The following is a 20,445-nucleotide window of genomic DNA, read 5'->3' as shown; positions in this document are numbered from 1 at the left end:
CAAGGTTCCAAAAGTGCAGTTCCCATTTAACTTTCTGGAAATGTGGCCCCCAAAACAATATGAGCAAAATACCCTGATGTAAAACCGTTTTTCCACAAATCAGCTGCTGGCTCTCTGCCACGCCAGAGTCCGCGTGGAGAGACCGGAGACGAGGCTGGATGAGCTTCATTGGAGCTAAATGAGCATTTATGGGACACTTCGGTCTCCCTGGACAGATTGTCACGTATTGGACTTTGGCTGAGAGCTAGTGGGCAGCCTAGGACTGAGTCGACTCTCTTGGTCGCTTTGTTGGGTCTGTTCGTCCCTGCCACTCGGCCATAAGATCAGTTTCAAAGACGCGAGTATTAAAGTACTAAAAGTGTGATTCTCACGTGAAACAAGCCGATTGTGTTTGGACGCTTGTGGCCTCTGCCGACTCGTGACTTTGCTGTCTTTTCCTGGCCACCTGCTGCCTCGGAATTCCTGAAGCAACAAAGTCAGCGGACAGACCGAAGGAGTCCCGGCAAGTCACAATTGCCTCACGTCCGTGACTCGCCTCCATGCGGTCCTTTGTGTCGGCGTCAAAAGGTCAGCAGCTGAAGAAACCGGTTCTCATTTTGCTCAGAGAAATTTGGAAATGTTTTCTTTGGCAGGTGCACATAGTTGACTGATTAGTGTTTGACCGTGTTGATCAGCCAGTGGCATGTTCCGAGGTTGAACATTGACTACACATTTTCAATTCAATAATGATTGCTAGCTACCATGACAAGCTTTAATTTTAAATAAAAACAAGATCTCAAAGACTCCAGTCGGCGTCTGACAGATTTAAAACTCATATAAAGAATCCAAGGTGAGAGTTTTGTGGATGGTCTTCTTAGTAACGCTCAGAAGTCCTCATTACGAGCAAGACATATATCCAATGAATGTGTCTCCTTGCTTTATTGCATCCTGAGCGTCGGCGTGGGACAAGACACGCAAGAAGACTGCAAAGATGGATTTAGTCCACAGTGAAAGGGTCTCCTACAACGTGGAGAGAAACTCTTTGACCTGCCAGAGCCAAAACCACGATGAGATAAGCAGGAAGACGGAAATGTCCCAAAGCTAAAGAGGAAAAAAAAAAGTCACCTTGTCAATGATCGCTTCCTGTTTGATGCCATCGTTCTTAAAGCTGTCGTTGACATCCAAAACGAGGACAGGAAGATGATTCAGGTAGTCAAAGTCCAGTCTGCAAAGAAGCCATCGTATCAATCATTCATGCTGCACCATTTTGAGAAAAAAAACCTAATAGCCATTTTTCTCTCCAAAATTTAAATTCGATTTGCGATTTTTGTATTTTCTACATAAAAATGTGAAAACAAGGTGTGAAGGAAGACATGTTACTTTTAGACAATCAACATATTCTTCACACATGTGAGCCCACTGAGAAAAAATTACGTAAAAACGAGAAACATTTCTATAGGCACGAAAAGCTGCCATGCAAGCCCCAAAAGAACATTTTGAAAACAAGACTACCGTACATTTCCTGCAATTGGGTGCATTTCTACACTATGATAAGATTTTCTCTCAAAAAGGCCTCAAAAAATGTATACATATATTTAAAACAAATCTTTTATTACAACATTTTTTTTCCATTGTTTTGCCATATTTTCAATTGTTGCTTCTTTTTGTACAAGGTCCTTGGTTGGGATTTTTTCAAGTATTTAGAGACTTTTAATGACTTTTTTTAATTAAAAACAACTAACAATGTTATGCCGATTTGATTGTAGACTCTTACTGACATCTTGTGGCGATATGAAAATACTACGCTTCTTTAGTTTGGGCACTTCCGGGTTGACGATGTCAGTTCAGTCCATGAGACAATGAGAAGTAGACAAGTTGTGTTAGCTCTTACAAGCCTTGGAAAAGATAAGTCGGTAAGTAAACTGTTTAATTTGTTTATAAAAATCAATATTAAGGTGGAAAGTGGTTCAATTTGATACTAAGATGTTTATTGAAAAACGATTTTTAATAATGTTTTGAGGACTTAAAATGGCTGGCAATCATATATTGCCACCATCGAAATAGTTTAAACACTCAGAAGTATTTGTTGGATGATAGTACTGTATATTTGTGTGAAGCTAATATTTACATATTGTGTATTACATTTCAGTGTTAATTGAATCACATAGCTTATACATTTGTCATTGTGTGTATTTCAGTTTAAAAAAAATAAAAGTCCAGTGCAAGACAAAAGTAAAGATAGGAAGAGACAAAGCAAGATCAACAACAATAAAGAGCCTAAATGGATTCATCTGCTTTGGAACTTTATTGGACGTCTTGGATTGTTTGTTAGCTGTCTGCCTAGCTGTATAACCTCAACACATATAGTGAGGGCAGAACAAACAACAAATCGAGTATCTTCTTCTGGTGTTATTATAGAATGTACTCGTATTTGGAGACTCTACTTCTGTCCCTTAATGTCCCTGACTAAAGAGACTGAAGCAAGCATGACGTCACACTTGCTTTGCACTGTTGCTCCAGTTGGGACTTTCTTTTTTTAAAAGTCATCACTGTCCTCTTAATATTTGCACATTTTGTAGATGGCTGTCCGCACAGGTATATCTGCAATATATTAATCGCGTCCACATCACAAACATGCTGACCACGCTCCAGACAATGGCGAGCGTTTTGTTTACATCCGGTTTCATAGCGTGGTTTTTGGTAATCAAAGTCTTTTTTCATAGGTCAAGTTTTCGGTACGTCACTTGTCAATAGTGCACAAATAATAGGCTATATATATCAATTCATACTGTAACGACCAGCTAATGTTAATGTTTTATGTTTGTGTGGTTTGGATTTGAGGTCAGTTTTCCCCATGTTTACGTGCCTGAAAGGTGATTGGTGGAGAATGAGGAAGTGTTGTGTTTGCGACGGGGGAAGCGAAGACTCAAGGAGACGAAAGTGTTTTCATGGGAGGTAAAACCTGTGTCGTTTGTTATCATAAGATTGGTAATAAAATGTAAAAATAGCGTCGGAATTTGTGTGATTTCTTCTAGGGCCAACAATACATTATTTTACTTTAATTCGTTTTCAAGTAAAAGAAAAATGCCCTTATTTTCAAGGTGTGGCGGTAATAAAAATGCTGCGGCGTCACGCCACTTTCAATTACCTTAAGGGGAAACACTGCCCTTCTATCATTGATTTGTTGTTCAACATTCCCTCTGACCCCTGCAGAGCATTGTGTCAAGTGGTGATGGAAAAAATGTTGTCTTTTACTGACCAGTTCCTTCAGCTAAGCTCTAGTTTCATCCATGTCGGATCGGTTGTGTGAGCTAGGAGGAACAGCCCCGCTCCTCTCTGTGCATGGCGTAGGCGGGAAGAAAATACACACAGCTCTCCAATCAATGTTTTTGAAGTTGCACAGTCTATTTTTAGTCGTATTTGAAAGTAAATTTGTCGCACCGTACAGCACTGTAAAGTGCATTTTTTTCTCAGTTGGAAAAACGAGGTCCGACGCTGTCTTTTTGTCCGATAATGGCTTTTTTGCCAATATCCGATATTGTCCAACTCTTAATTACCGATTCCGATATCAACCGATGCCGATATATACAGTCGTGGAATTAACACATAATTATGCCTAATTTTGTTGTGATGCCCCGCTGGATGCATTAAACAATGTAACAAGGTTTTCCAAAATAAATCAACTCAAGTTATGGAAAAAAATGCCAACATGGCACTGCCCTATTTATTATTGTCACAAAGTGGGGGGGGGGGGGTGGGGGGGGTGGGGGGGGGGGGGTATATTGTAGCGTCCCGGAAGAGTTAGTGCTGCAAGGGGTTCTGGGTATTTGTTCTGTTGTGTTTATGTTGTGTTACGGTGCGGATGTTCTCACGAAATGTGTTTGTCATTCTTGTTTGGTGTGGGTTCACAGTGTGGCGCATATTTGTAACAGTGTTAAAAGTTGTTTATACGCCCACCCTCAGTGTGACCTGTATGGCTGTTGATCAAGTATGCCTTGCATTCACTTGTGTGTGTAAAAGCCGCGTATATTATGTGACTGGGCCGGCACGCTGGCTGTATGGAGGAATAGCGGCCGTGACGACAGGTTTTAGAGGACGCTAAAGGCAGTGCCTTTAAGGCACGCCCCCAATAATGTTGTCCGGGTGGAAATCGGGAGAACGGTTCCCCCGGGAGATTTTCGGGAGGGGCACTGAAATTCGGGAGTCTCCCGGGAAAATCGGGAGGGTTGGCAAGTATGCTGATAAGAGCGACGCAGAGTGAGACCTCTTTCTCCCTGTTTGAATGAAAGACAAACAAACGCAAGGCTCAAAGATTCTGATTGGCCAACATGTCTGTCAATCAAACGGGGGCAAGGGTACTCCGCCTCTTGGGGTCATTTATTGGACTAATTAAAACCTTGATGTCAATTAATGGTGCAGCCCTAGTTTTAACAAAAGGTGTGCGCGTCCCAACCTGAGCTTCCTGTGGACGAGCCAATCTTCATGTTTCAGGTGAAGTTGTTCCAAATACTCCAGAGGAATGTCGCTCTCTTCTTCTCGGCCGCGGTGGATCAGACGCTGCATGCAGCACTGACACGCCAACAACAGGTCAGGCGACGCTCACGTCGACGTGTGACGAATGTGCGCGGCGGGGGCCTTCACCTGTGGGTCGGCTCTCAGATAAATGATGGCGTCGAGGGCGATGTCCTCCTCAAAGCTACCGAGCAACCATCCGTGCCAGTCCTGGTAGACGCTCCACTCCGTCTCGCTCATGTTGCCAGACTCAAACAGGTTGGACGCAAACACGTACCTGAACCCACGCAAGTACCGTCAACACGAGCCTGAGCCCACACAAATGAAGTGAAAAGCCCCTTAAAAGTTGGCTTACCTGTCCGAGTAGACGGAACGCTCGAAGAACTGAATTGGATTTTCCGCCTGCTGAAGTTTGACTGATGGCGACTGAAGCTGGGCGCGAACTCTGCTGAGACATGCGTAACTCTGACACCCACACCCACAATTAGCTTCTGTGGCCGTGCCCGCGAGCACACGGGGTCAAGAGCTGTACCTGGAAGGTGTAGGACCAACGGCTGGGTTTGTCGTAGACCATGTGTAGCAGATTTCCTCCGCTCTTCTGGGAGGAACTCAGCTCCTGATTGGGTAAGCAGTTTGTCATTTATTTTGAAAGGACAGCTGTCTGTCAGTGACATTTATTTTTTGGAAGAACATGTCCACTCACCTGGTAAACGTCCCCGCTGTCATTGTGGACATTGCACCACTTGCCGATGGGTTCAGGTATGACCTCCCAGTCTGACGACGCCCTCTGGAGAACTCGCACAAAGGTGGACTTCCCGGCCGCTGGAGTCACAACATGACAACGATTCAGAACATAATTCACAAAATGTCACAGCGATTCACAATGATACACAATATGACAACGATTAAAAACATAAAAATTCACAATATGTCACATGTCGCAACGTGACAATAATTCACAACATGACAACAATTTTACAAGGATACACAACATGACAACGATTCAGAACATAATCCACAATATGTCATAACAAGCCACAACATAACAACATGAAACAATATGTCAACGATTGACAACATGACGACGATTCACAATGATACAAAACATGACAACGATTCACAGCGATTCACAACGTGACACAATGGTACACAACAACTCACAACATGACAACAATTTTACAAGGATATGCAACATGACAACGATTCAGAATATAATTCACAATGTCACAAGGTGACAATTCACAACATGACAACGATTCACAATATGACAACGATTCAAAACATAAAAAGTCGCAAAATGTCACGTGACAACGATTCACAATGATACACAATATGACAACGATTTTACAAGGATACACAACGATTCAGAACATAACAACAATCCACAATATGTCATAAGAAGCCACAACGTAACAACATGACAACGATTCACATCATGACACGACTATTTACAATTATACAAAACATGACAACGATTCACAGCGATTCACAACGTGACACAATGGTACACAACAATTCACAACATGACAATGATTTTACAAGGATGTGCAACATGACGATTCAGAACATAATTCACAAAATGTCACAACAAGCCACAAAGTGACAACGATTCACAATTATACACAATATGATAACGATTCAGTACATAACAATTCACAATATGTCCAAGGTCACAATAATTCACAACGATTTTACCTTTTTTTATCAGCGACCAAAAGTTGCGAACTTTATCGTCGATGTTCTCTACTAAATCCTTTCAGCAAAAATATGGCAATATCGCGAAATGATCAAGTATGACACATAGAATGGATCTGCTATCCCCGTTTAAATAAAAACAAATCATTTCAGTAGGCCTTTAACATCACAAAGAGGCGAGCCCATAAAAATAGGTTACATACCTCCCCTCCTACAAAAAGAAATGTCCTCGTTTCAACACAATAACAGGATAAGTACAAAATAACAAACACGGAGGCACGGTGGAAGAGGGGTTAGTGCGTCTGCCTCACAATACGAAGGTCCTGAGTAGTCGTGAGTTCAATCCCGGCCTCGGGATCTTTCTGTGTGGAGTTTGCATGTCCTCCCCGTGACTGCGTGGGTTCCCTCTGGGTACTCCGGCTTCCTCCCACCCCCAAAGACATGCACCTGGGGATAGGTTGATTGGCAGTCCCTAGTGTGTGAATGTGAGTGTGAATGTCTGTCTATCTGTGTTGGCCCTGCGATGAGGTGGCGACTTGTCCAGGGTGTACCCCGCCTTCCGCCCGATTGTAGCTGAGATAGGCTCCAGCGCCCCCCGCGACCCCCAAGGGAATAAGCGGTAGAGGATGGATGGATGGATGGAGGCTCCAGTTTTACACGAGGATCACTTCATTACCTTTCTTTCAAAGACCCCCGCTCCACTACAACGCTCTTAGTGCCTTCAAAATAAGAGCTCAATGCATATACTGTATAACAGGAACTTAACACCACAAAGAGGCAAGCCCATAAAAGTAGGTTACATTACGTATACTATACATAAAGTTGACAATTGTCCTACATAGGACTTTTTTGTTTGAAGACTTGGTGGTATTCAGAAAAGGCTGCCACCCATCCATACATGTTTCTACCGCTTGTCCCCTCTCGGGGTCGCTGGCGCCTATTTCAGCTGCATTCGGGTTATAATCATGTTATGTAAAAGTTAAAAGTTGAACTCACCGATATTTCCTTCGACGGAAATCTTTTTGTGTCGGCGGGGGAAGTTTGGGCCAGTGGAAAAAGCGCGAGCTAGCTTTGGAGGAGTCGCCATATTGACAAAACTTGTCTTGTTTGTTCACTTCTTTCTTCTGACACTTTAGCTCGACGACACTTATCTTCTTCTTCTACCGCTTGTGTTTATTCACGTCTTTCTTCTTCCTCCACTTTTGTTAGAAACCCGGACAGCAGGAGTAGAAAGTGTCCTTGTTCAACTTTTCAAGCCTGCGCGCGCAAACCTGCTGATGTGTTTCCGCTTCAAATGGATGCAACTACCGAGCGGTATCAAGACATCTATACCACACCGCCAAACGTAACTTTTTTTTTAGCTTTGATATATTTTAATATATAACAACAATGTTTATTGAAAACGAAATTATGACGTACATACCACTTTTACTTTCAGGTTTCTGTAAAATAATCCTAAATTGCATACACACACCCCTTCGTAATTAAAAATAATGAAAAAATCCATATCACGTGACATAGACGATGATGCTAAGAGGAAGTGACGTCATAGATAGATATAAGTACTTTATTGACTCCTTCAGGAAAAATTTGTAACCCCCTGGCGCTGCTTTGTACTCTTTTTGTACTATTTTTGTACCTATTTTTATTATTGTTTCTAGTCTGTTTGTAAATGTTGAAATTAATAAATAAAAGTTTTTTAAAAATAAATAAATCTTCACGTATCGATGATGCTGTGTTCCAAATTAAAGTTATTTACTGAAATTGAAAAAAAAAATGAAAAAATGTATTCACGTATCGATGATGCTGTGTTCCAAATTAAAGTTATTTACTAAAATAAAATTTAAAAAATAGACTCCTTCAGGAAAATTTAAATCCCAGCAGCAGTGTACAGAATTGATTGTATTTTTTTTTAAAGTAAATAATGGCGGTATAAATGGAAATAAAATTGAAAATATAACAATAAGAATAAAAATGTAACATTAAAAAAAAATAAATAAGAGAAACTAGGCAGTAGTGACCATGTTATGAAATTTAAAAAAAATGTAGAAAAAGGGTAATACTGTTGATTATATGAAAGATGTGATGTGTATATTCAGGGCAGCTGTGGCTACGAAAGTAGCTTACCACCACCAGGTGTGAATGAATGATGGGTTCAGAAAAACATGTAAAGCGACTTTGGGTACTTAGAAAAGCGCTATATAAATCCCAGGTATTATTATTATTATTATTATATTGCACTTTTAAAATGTATTGCACTGTTTTTTGTTGCACTTTATTTTTGTATTATTATTGCTTTGCGTCCCCTGTCATTAAATACCGGAAAATATAGTGGAGCCAAAACATTTTTCTTTCAAATCTTTATTTTCATAACAGCATAATACAGACATTTAACTATTAAAATAGCGATGATCAAATATCTTATACACTAAAAAAATTTTATTATAATAACAGTATAATACAGACATTTCACAATTAAAATAGCGATAATCAAATATTTTATACCCAACAGTAAGTTGTAAGTGGAGCCAAAAGTCTTCATGGACTTTTCCGTCCAGTTCAAGAACAAAGCAACCTTGTTGTTATCCCATAATAACAATTATGTGTTGTTAGTATACTCTGGATGAATAACTTCATACCCCCAGTGATAAATAACACAATAGAATTACAAAGTAAACAAGCATGTTATTGTAATGGCTACCATGTGATGTCTTTTATTCAGAATTTTTTATTTTTAAATCTCTTCTTAGAGATGATCTCACCACTGTAGAGATGGCCTAAAAAATATAATTAAATGCCTCGTTTTGCGTACTGGGTAAGGTTATAATAACTAAAGCATACAAAAAACTTGAGTTCTTTACGCAACTTGCAGTAATAATAAGTGATTCTCTGTGTAAATCATTGTATTTGATTAAAGGTGCTACAATAAAAACATATGGATAGTTACATACTTAGTTGTGTGTGAGAGACAGAAGCATTAAGTAAATTTAATGTACTAATCAGGGCCACTCTTTGCTAAATTGGGGCCCTAGGCAGAATTTTCATTTGACCAAAAATACTTTATTTTAATTGTCAAGTCACAACTATTATCACAAACAGTCTTTTGAAAAAAAACAAAAAACACACAGGCAACTACAAACTTTGACCATGGGCAGATGCTTCAGTATTTGGGTCGTTTCACGTCCACCCTGAGGGACGAAAAAGGGGTGGAGTTTAAGTATATGGGTCTTAACGAGGTCAAAGCGCTGAGGATAACTCACCCGTCGGCCTCCATCTTCTTCCTCTTCTCGATGATCTGAAAGAGAAGACGCATGGGATGACATCACGTTGACGTCGCTAAAAGATGGCCGCGACAGGGCTGAGTCTCACCGCGCTGATCTTCTTCCACTGGCGGTCGAGCTCCGCCTTCTCATTGGTCTCCTTGAAGCGGCGAGTCTTCCGGCCTTCTGACATCTTGATGCCGTACTGGAACGCCGCCCTGTGGAACCAAACGCCATTAGCGTGCCGTAGGCTGCTAGGGGGGCGGAAAAGTTGACGGGTTTCTACGTACTTGGGCAGCGCTTCCTTGTTGTTCATGTAGTCGGAATATTCTTCCTGGGTGTCAAAGTCCCAACGACCCAGCGGCCCTTTTTTGTTGCCCTGAAACGCCACACAATTTCATGACTTCTTTTATTTTCTTCTTTCTTTTTGTGTGTAGATGAGGCAAGTGGCCACTAGGGGGGTTGTACACACAGTACGATACAGTCAGAGTCTTGTATACAGAGAGTATGGCCAACTAAATAAGAGGCGCATTGCAATTGCAGTCTTTAGTTTTCCTGACAAAATCAACCAAAATAATATGACTAAAAATAGTTCTAAACTAGGGTTGTACGGTTTTTATTTCATTAGTACTAGAGACAGTGTTTCCCACACATTCATTTATTTGTGGCGGCCCGCCACGAAAGAATTACGTCCGCCACAAATAAAATTTAAAAATTAAAAAAAACTTAAAAATATATATATTTTTTTGTCCTGTCCAGCTTCTCAGGCAAATCCTATAGTTGATGTAGATGCCCATATAGGCTGTTGAGATTTACTTTACAAAAGAGAAGTGTAGGATACTTCTCTTGTTGCCTTATTTGTATTTGACCACTACTGTTTTCTGTTTATTTCTTACTGACTGTGGCAGGACACCTCTGCCTCTGTTTCACTTTATGTTGCTGGTAAATAATATAGTTGTAGTAGTAGGCTAAAGTTAAATTATTTAGTATGCACTAATTAGAGGGGCAGAGCTTTAAGAGACATTTTAGCTTTTATATTTTATAAGATATATTTTTTGTAAGAGAGGAGCCAGATGAGTTGTTTCGGGCATCTGCTCAGGATGCCACCCGAACGCCTCCCTAGGGAGGTGTTTAGGGCACGTCCGACCGGTAGGAGGCCACAGGGAAGACCCAGGACATGTTGGGAAGACTATGTCTCCTGGCTGGCCTGGGAACGCCTCGGGATCCCCCGGGAGGAGCTGGACGAAGTGGTTGGGGAGAGGGAAGTCTGGGTTTCCCTGCTTAGGCTGCTGCCCCCGCGACCCGACCTCGGATAAGCGGAAGAAGATGGATGGATTTTTTTGCAAGAACCACAATTAATCAGAATCAGAATAGTTTTATTGCCATTGTTTGAGAACGGGTTCACAAACTAGGAATTTTTCTTGGTGCAATCGTGCAACATAAAAGACGTATAACACATATTTGGTAATAAAAAGAGCTGTAACTGAGCTATCAGATTAATAAATATATTTCAGTGAATAACTTATTGTTCAAATCTGTATATAAATATGTACATAAAGTGTTTTAATTATATTGTAAAATGGATGGATGGATGGATGGACGTTTAAAACAAAACTGTTATTATTAATTAGTAAGTATACATTTTTTTAGCCTTTTTAGAGAAAATCATATCATTGTAGTAAATTATGCAAATTACTCGATGATGTCATGGTGACCACGCCCATAGCCACGCCCCCACCGCCACAGGTATCTTGGCAGTTTATGGGAAACACAGAGATGTCCGATAATATCGGTATCGGCCCATAAATGCTTTAAAATGTAATATGGTCCAAGGCTAATGAAGATTTTGACAAAATAAGGGTAAAAAGTTAATTTGGTCATTCTTTGTATTTTTTTTTTCATGTTTATTACGCCGGAGAGAGCGTGTTAGACAGGTCACTAAACACAGCAGGAATATATGTAGTGGAATGCATGAAATACGGCCCCAAAATTGCCCCAAAATTATATTTTGACTAAATGTAAGCATGTTTTATTGTACATTTATGAGCTGGAGTACAGTACAGGCCAAAAGTTTAGACACACTTTCTCATTCAATACATTTTCTTTATTTTCATGACTATTTACATTGTAGATTGTCACTGAAGGCATCAAAACTATGACACCTCTGAAGTGAAAACCATTTCAGGTGACTACCTCTTGAAGCTCATCGAGAGAATGCCAAGAGTGTGCAGAGCAGTAATCAGAGCAAAGGGTGGCTATTTTGAAGAAACTAGAATATAAAACATGTTTTCAGTTGTTTCACCTTTTGTGTTCATTCATAGTTTTGATGCCTTCAGTGACAATCTACAATGTAAATAGTCATGAAAATAAACAAAACCCATTGAATGAGAAGGTGTGTCCAAACTTTTGGCCTGTACTGTATGTTTAGAACCATAATTAGACTTATTATTTGGGTGTATTTCATTCGGAAAACCGCTCATTTGCATGCTTTTGGGCACAGCCGCACACGTCCTTGGCGTCAAACATGGCGCCTCAGGTTTAGTTGTCTATACTCTCTTTATACATGTCGTATATTACACTTACCTGGTCCATCTTACTGTAGTCAACTTCCTCATCACTGTCCACTGCCAGGTCATCCATACTGCACACACACACAGCGTTCAAGTACAAGTCAATGTGTGTGTGTGTGTGTGTGTGTTTGTTTCTTACGTAGCAGGGTAACATTCAGCGTAGGAGTTTGATCCTCCGAAGAAATCTCCCAAATGTTCTTTAGCATCTCTCCTCTGAGGCAAGGAAGTGACAGATGTTAAGGACTCGAACGCACGCCTGCATACACACACGCCCCCCCGCCCATTATGTGAATAGTAGCATGGAAGGATATGGATCCTGGCCCTGCCATTGGCTGCCTGCTGATCCAGCAAACTTTTCATTGATCAACTTGATCTGATCTCCGACTGATCCTGGACCTGTCACACACACACAACATGTCATCTACTCAAAGCTAAAAGTTGATATTTGTGTTACTTACCTGACTCCACCTCCATCGCCTAAACACAAACACACAACAAAGACTTTACACACTGTTTTAGGTCAAACAGCAGTGTGTGTGTATGTGTGTGTGTGTAACCTGGTTTTGGTCTCCATGAGCTTTGTCAAAGTAGGTGTGTCTGCGGTTCTTTTCCTCATCTCTGTCCCGCTCTTTCTCTTTCTCTTTCTCTCTCTCTCGCTCTCGCTCTTTGTGTCTCTCTTTGTCTTTTGGAGGTTTGGACAAGGACGCCGCGGATGCCACATAGTCACCGATGTCATCAAAGATGCTGTAACACACACACACACCCAGTATGACAACAGCAGCTACCATAAGCAGTCAAAAGTGTGTTTCTTCACCGACCCGATATCAGCCTCTGGAGCTTTTTTTTCATCTCCTTTACCTGAAACACAATCCATTGTTACATAAATATTCATGCTTTTATCATAGACATATTTTGTTACATAAACATTCATGCTGTCATGATTAAAATATTGTTTTACATAAATATTCATGCTGTCATCATCGACATATTTTGATGCATAAACATTCATGCTGTCATCACGGACATATTTTGTTACACAAACATTCATGCTGTCATCACTGACATATTTTGTTACATAAACATTCATGCTGTCATAATTAAAATGTTGCTTTACATTAAAACTCATGCTGTCATCATCGACATATTTTGTTACATAAACATCCGTGCTGTCATTGCCATATTTTGCTACATAAACATTCATGCTGTCATCACGACGTATTTTGGTACACAAACATTAATGCTGTAATCACTGACATATTTTGTTACATAAACATTAATGCTATAATCACTGACATATTTTGTTACATAAACATTCATGCTGTCATCACTGACATATTTTGTTACATAAACATTCATGAAGTCATAATTAAAATAGTTTTACATTAAAACTCACGCTGTCATCGACATATTTTGTTACATAAACATTCATGCTGTCATCACCGACATATTTTGTTACATAAACATTCATGCTGTCATTGCCATATTTTGTTACATGAACATTCATGCTGTCATTACGACATATTTTGTTACATAAACATTAATGCTGTAATCACTGACATATTTTGTTACATAAACATTCATGCTGTCATCACCGACATATTTTGTTACACAAACATTCATGCTGTCATCACCGACATATTTTGTTACACAAACATTCATGCTGTCATCACTGACATATTTTGTTACATAAACATTCATGCAGTCATAATTAAAATATTGTTTTACATTAAAACTCATGCTGTCATCATCAACATATTTTGTTACATAAACATTCATGCTGTCATCACCGAATGAATGTCCCATAACAAGAAGATAGAGAAAAAGAAGAAGCTTATCGACTACGGCTTCGGCACAGACAACGAAGGCGGATGCGCGCAATTTTTCAGGACTTATGCAGATCCCAAATACAGATCAGCAGGTACCAGAAGGTAAGAAACGTTGCTTTTGGATAATATTGCGAAACAAAACGCCAGATAATATGTCTTACCTTATAGACACACCATAATAATACTCGTATGTTGAAGCACAGTACAATCCAACAAGCGGTGCGGCTTCATAGCTTACCAAAGTCGCACTAAAACATTTTGATAGATTTTTTAGCGCTGTGTGTAATGTTCTATATTTTTAATGGAACATATAAAATGTTGGTGTTGTTTACTTGAGTCATATTGCAGTCTACACGTATCTCTTATGTGTGACTGCCATCATATTGCAGTCTACACGTATCTCTTATGTTTGACTGCCATCTACTGGTCACACTTATCATTTCACCATGTACCAAATAAAATAGCTTCATGTTTTTTGTTACCTGACACTATCTAGCTAGCGTGCTAACTCTTAGCATTTCAGTTCGGCTCTCCATCATTCACACGCCGAAATTGCTTTTTTTTTTAGTTACGTGGCGACAAAATGTGGTCTACCTTTGTCCTTCTTCTTGATCTTCTTGTGACGAGTTCCTTGCCGGAGGTAAGACAAAATCTGAGTCAGCTTGGAGATAACGATGTCGTTGGTGGTCAGGGTGGTCTGAGCCTGCAACACAGCAACACACACACACAGGCACTTAATGACCGCACAAAGGACGGGCGTGAGCGTAGTCGGGGTACCTCCATGCTGGGACAGTCGGCCTTGCTGCGGATGAGCGTGGTGGGAATGTCGGTGTCGGTGAACTCGTCGTCCAGGTCCACCACGTACGCCATCCGGCCCGGCAGGAAGAGCTCGTTCCTCTCCATCTGACCGGAGCGGAACACCATGCGGTAGATACTCCGACCTGAGCACAGCAGCATGACTCAGCACTTTGAGCAAAGCACCTTTATGACTCAAGACCTTTCACTGACCGATACGAGTCTTAAACTCAATCTTCTCCTCGGGTTCGACATCTTTCCTGCAAAACACACACAAAGTGGGACTAAAGAAGGTGCCTTCATGAACTAAAAAAAATAGTTAGTACTTCTCCTGGATCTTCCTTTTACTAACTCCAATATATTTACAGTACTGGCCAAAAGCTTGGACACACCCTCTCATTCAATGTGTTTTCTTTATTTTCATGACTAGTATGTCACTGAAGGCATCAAAACTATGAATGAACACATGTGGAGTTATGAACTTAACAAAAAAAAAAGGTGAAATAACTGAAAACACGTTTTATATTCTAGTTTCTTCAATATAGCCACCCTTTGCTCGGATTACTGCTTTGCACACTCTCGGCATTCTCTCAATGAGCTCCAAGAGGGAGTCACCTGAAAGGGTTCTCACTTTACATGTGTGCTTGATTGATTATTGCCATGATATTTATTCAATGAATGGAAATGTGTGCAGAACTGGAACATAAAATAAAGGAACTGGTCGGCCAAATTTTATAAGTGTCTGCATTTTTTTCTATACAATAAATAAACAATCCATTATTGACGTTTACTCGCCCATGTTCAAATAGCCATGCGTGTAAAAATCGATTATATACCCCACCTCTACGTAACTGTATAGGCCCTGAAAAACATATTGTTTGAGCTCTACTACTGACCTAGCAAATACCGTAGTTTTCGGACTGTAAGTCGCTGTTTTTTTTCATAGTTTGGCCGGGCTCCAGTGCGACTTATATATGTTTTTTTCCTTCTTTATTATGCATTTTCGGCAGGTGCGACTTATACTCCGGTGCGACTTATACTCCGGTGCGATTTATACTCCGAAAAATACGGTACACATCTAATATTTTCACTCAGATTTCATCACATTCAAATAGAAAAATGAAGTCTTGCTGGTCAAATACACTTTGACACATTCCTTTTAAAATGCTGCTTTTAACCAAATGTATGCAATAATTCTGTTTGTCATGTAATAATGAGAAAGAGCTCATACTTGGCCTCCTTCTGGACTTTCTCCATCATGTCTTCTTCTTCCTTCTCTTTGCTGCAGATTTCTGCTCTCACCTGAAAAATACACCCACAAAAACATCACCTGAGTGTTCCTGAGCATTCCTGAGTGTGTGTGTGTTCTTATATTACTACCCTTCTTGAGAGATCAACAAGGAAAAGTACCTTCCATATGAGGACCGGTGAACAAGTTAGGACATAAATCATGGTCCCAATACGGAAAACCATTGCATCTAATAGAGAATGACTCATTTGCACCCCTGGTGGTGAAATCTATCAAAATGAGGGTGGTCCCAAAAAGGAGGGATTTTTCACATTGACTGTGTGTCTGTTTTAAAAGTGCAACATACGTATGTAATAAGTGTGTGTAAAAATGTTAAGTGCTCCCCCTCTGGCCAACATATGTAATAACTAGTGTGTGTAAGAAAAATAAATGTGCCCTCTTTGGCCAAAATTAATTTAAAAAAATCAAATAAATATGTATGCAGAGACATACTGTAATAACGAAGTAAATAATGAAGATTAAAAAACAATTACAAACAAAAAAAAACCTTTACTAAAAGCTTACCTTTTTTATATGTGCATAGTATGTATATATTATTAAGGTAACACTTTAGTATAGGGAACATATTCACCATTAATTAGTTGCTTATTAACATGCAAATTAGTAACATATTGGCTCTCAATTAGTCATTATTAAGTACTTATTAATGCCTTTTTCTGCATGGCCTTTTTATAACCCTAACCCTCTAACCCTAACCAAATAACTCTGAATTAAGTCGTTGTTACATAGAATATGTTTCCCTAATGTCCAAATAACTCTCAATTAAGTCTTTGTTACTTAGAATATGTTCCCCTAGTGTCCAAATAACTCTCAATTAAGTCTTTGTTACTTAGAATATGTTCCCCTAGTGTCCAAATAACTCTCAATTAAGTCTTTGTTACTTAGAATATGTTCCCCTAGTGTCCAAATAACTCTCAATTAAGTCTTTGTTACTTAGAACATGTTCCCCTAGTGTCCAAATAACTCTAAATTAAGTCTTTATTAATTAGAATATGTTCCCCTAGTGTCCAAATAACTCTCAATTAAGTCTTTGTTACTTAGAATATGTTCCCCATACTAAAGTGTTACCATTATTAATGTTGTAAATACAAATCTGTATTTATCTAGAAAGGGTGGTCCTAAAGAGGTAGGCATTTTTCGGAGGTCTCAAGAAGGTAAGAAATACAAGAATGCGCACGTGTGTGTGTGTGTGTGTCACCTTCTGCAACAGGGCAAAGTCCAGACCTTTCACCAAGTGAGTATGCTCCATGTCACCACCCAAAAACTTGGACTCCTGGATCAGCTGCCGACGTTTTTCTGCCGCTGACTTATCCCTGCGTCGCAGACACGTAATCACCGCGATCGCGTTAGCATCGTCGTCGCCATTGTTGGCATTCGCTGTACTCACGCCTCGGCCGAGGGTCCGACGGCTCGGTAGTTGGCGGTGGTGCTGATCAGTTCGGTCTCTTCGTAGTCTTTGTTGACGCCGTCCCTGCGCTCTCGAGCCCGATCTCGATACTTCTCGGCCAGTTCTCTCTCTCGTTCCATTTCCTGCAGGCGTAGCTTAGCGTAGTAGCTGCCGCCAACACAATCGTCATGTCACGGCGGCACAGCCTCACAGCGGACATCGGGAAGGAGTGACCTCACCTCTTCTTCTTCCGTCTCCTTGCCGCAGGATCTTCATCTTCATTGTAGTCCCTTGGCATTCTGGGTAAGGAAAACATGTCATTTTTATTGTTGTCGACCCAATATTTACAGGTGTGACAAAGACGCACTCATGATGTCTGGACTTGGAGGGCGGGGCCGAAGAAGGCGTGGCACGTGGCGTCATCAGCAACTTCCTGAAGTCGTCATTTGTCAACTTTGACCTGCAGACACACACGTTATAGTCAGCACGCGCACACACATACACAGTTGTGGTTTGGGGGGCGGGGCCAGAAGTACGTACTGCGCGGCAGCCCGGCCGTCGTCCACATCGTGACCCTCGGGGGCCAGAGGGTTGGAATAACTCTCCGCTGGAAACAAAACATTTGATATTTAATAACAATAGCATTGAAACAACATTTAAAAAGGAGCAGCGGCTTTAGTTTCACTTTCTATCTGCTGCCGCTCACCAGTAATCCTGCTCTGAATGCGGACTTGCAGGCACTCAGAGGAGTCTTTATTAGTCCCGACTGGGAGAAATAAACACACCCACTAATTTAATCATAATAAGGCATTTTAATATGACTAACAGTAGCATAGAAACTGAAACATTAAAAAGGAGCAGCGGCTTTAGTTTCACTTTCTATCTGCTGCCGCTCAACAGTAATCCTGCTCTGAATGCGGACTTGCAGGCACTCGGAGGATTTTTTAATCAGACTTTTTGTTTATGTGTCTGCAAAGATTCAACTCCTCTGATATCCATCCATCCATTTTCTACCGCTTCTCCCTTTTGGGGTCGCTGGAGCCTAAAAAAGTCTGCATACAGACACTTTGTGTTCAAATAATTTTAGAGTTTGTGGATAAAAAAAAAAAACATTTTGCTCCTAAAATAATCATTAAACTTGTTTTCTGTGTGGGTTACACATTATTTTACTTTTAATGTAATTTTATTTAATAAATGCAACAGTTTTTTAGTTTAAAAAAACAAAAACTCCACAATCTGGGTCACCGCTTGTTGTTTGCCAAAGCACAATAATTTAACATTTGAAAGTAGAGATGTCCGATGATATCGGACTGCCGATATCAGCCGATAAATGCTTTAAAATGTAATATCGGAAATTATCGGTATCGGTTTCAAAAAGTAAAATTTATGACTTTTAAAAACGCCGCTGTACGGAGTGGTACACGGACGTAGGGAGAAGTTCAGAGCGCCAATAAACCTTAAAGGCACTGCCTTTGCGTGTCGGCCCAATCACATGATATCTATGGCTTTTTACACACACAAGTTAATGCAATACATAGTTGGTCAACAACCATACAGGTCACACTGAGGGTGACCGTATAAACAACTTTAACACTGTTACAAATATGCGCCACACTGTGAACCCACACCAAACAAGAATGACAAACACATTTCGGGAGACCATCCGCACCGTAACACAACATAAACACAACAGAACAAAGCATGTCCCAAATTCCAAGCTGCTGTTTTGAGGCAGGCATGTTATAAAAAAAAAATTGCACTTTGTGACTTCAATAATAAATATGGCAGTGCCATGTTGGCATTTTTTTTCCATAATTTGAGTTGATTTATTTTGGGAAAACCTTGTTACATTGTTTAATGCATCCAGCGGGGCATCACAACAAAATTAGGCATAATAATGTGTTAATTCCACAACTGTATATATCGGTATCGGTTGATATTGGAATCGCTAATTAAGAGTTGGACAATATCGGAATATCGGCAAAAAAGCCATTATCGGACATCTTTATTTGAAAGTGTTGTTTAGTAAATGTTAACTTGAAGTAAAAGTATTGTGGTGTTCTGTACACATCCGATACTTTGTTTGCTGCAGAATTCACATTTGATGAGTGTGAAAAGCAAAATAACTTTGAGAGGGGGAAAAAAAAGTTGTCTTTACTCCCACAAAATGTACTGGAAAAAAAGCAAAACCACAAAAATGATTCCCCAGCGTGGCCACCGCTGCTCCTCACTGCTCCCCTCACCTCCCAGGGGGTGAACAAGGGGATGGGTCAAAGGCAGAGGGTAATTTCATCACACCTAGTGTGTGAGTGACGATCAGTGGAACTTTAACTTTAAAACCGTGGCCCTAAAACCGAGGTACAGACCTGTGCCGTTGCACAAGTAAACAGTCGCGATGCAACGGTACTCGCAATAATCCTGCATGGGACCGTCCGACTTCAATTTTTTTTTTTAAATAATCGTGGTTTTATTCGAGATCAGATTATTTGAAAAAAATAATCGTGATCATTATTTTTGCCGTTAAAATGATCAGATATTTAATAACAATGTTAGCTCATGCTAGCGTTAGCTCAGCTGTGGTGCAAACAGCTAACAATTTGCACCCAGGCTCAAGTTACTTACTCTCAGGCATCTTTGTTGTCCCACTTCCTGCGGTAACAAAGTTGTAATAAAAAAGGTCAACTATGACGTTTAATGTGTGTATTAAACGACACTCTTAGCAGATCAGCGTCTGCACTGGAACTCGGTGTGCGACGAGTTGTATTGCGCATGCGTGCAGCTACTGGCTTGGAAACACAAGTACGGAACGCCGTTGGCAACAAAATACAGTACAACTTGGCGTATGTGTTTAATATGTACACTATTTGAGTAATATATTTATATATATATACATGTATATATATATATTTTATATATATGAATCGTAAATATTTTACAGGGGTCACATAAAAATATATTGAATAGGTCTTTGCAATCATTACAAGCATATTAATGCTCCTGTCAATGAATATTCAGTCAGGTCATGCTTTTATTGTTGTAACGTGACTAAACAAATATTGGACTCCCTGAAAAGACTTCAAGTGTTAGTGATGGGATCGGCAGTTCTTTTGAC

General features: G+C 40.2%; 2 protein-coding genes across 2 annotated transcripts; both read right to left on the bottom strand.

The window, feature by feature from the left end:
- Positions 1–737: 737 nt before the first annotated feature.
- Positions 738–7,670, bottom strand: zgc:110540 (deoxynucleoside kinase). Its single transcript, XM_062070737.1, has 8 exons — positions 7,183–7,670; positions 5,195–5,313; positions 5,024–5,107; positions 4,847–4,956; positions 4,621–4,768; positions 4,433–4,548; positions 1,105–1,204; positions 738–1,026 (listed from the first exon to the last, which is right to left on the bottom strand). Exons 1-8 carry the CDS (start codon positions 7,271–7,273, stop codon positions 1,000–1,002), a joined length of 795 nt encoding a protein of 264 aa, XP_061926721.1. The 5' UTR covers positions 7,274–7,670; the 3' UTR covers positions 738–999.
- An 877-nt stretch (positions 7,671–8,547) lies between these two features.
- On the bottom strand, positions 8,548–20,116 carry ik (IK cytokine). Its single transcript, XM_062070736.1, has 20 exons — positions 19,956–20,116; positions 17,874–17,940; positions 17,701–17,793; positions 17,573–17,632; positions 17,334–17,501; positions 17,145–17,259; positions 15,869–15,939; positions 14,851–14,897; positions 14,620–14,783; positions 14,437–14,545; positions 12,835–12,874; positions 12,574–12,760; positions 12,475–12,493; positions 12,329–12,412; positions 12,156–12,243; positions 12,030–12,087; positions 9,737–9,825; positions 9,556–9,664; positions 9,447–9,481; positions 8,548–9,374 (listed from the first exon to the last, which is right to left on the bottom strand). The coding sequence occupies exons 1-20, from the start codon at positions 19,963–19,965 to the stop codon at positions 9,347–9,349; spliced, it is 1,641 nt and encodes a 546-aa protein (XP_061926720.1). The 5' UTR covers positions 19,966–20,116; the 3' UTR covers positions 8,548–9,346.
- Positions 20,117–20,445: the final 329 nt, after the last annotated feature.

The sequence above is a fragment of the Entelurus aequoreus genome, linkage group LG14 (genome assembly GCF_033978785.1).
Source record: "Entelurus aequoreus isolate RoL-2023_Sb linkage group LG14, RoL_Eaeq_v1.1, whole genome shotgun sequence".
NCBI lineage: Eukaryota > Metazoa > Chordata > Actinopteri > Syngnathiformes > Syngnathidae > Entelurus > Entelurus aequoreus.
This window is presented reverse-complemented; position numbering and strand designations above follow the sequence as displayed.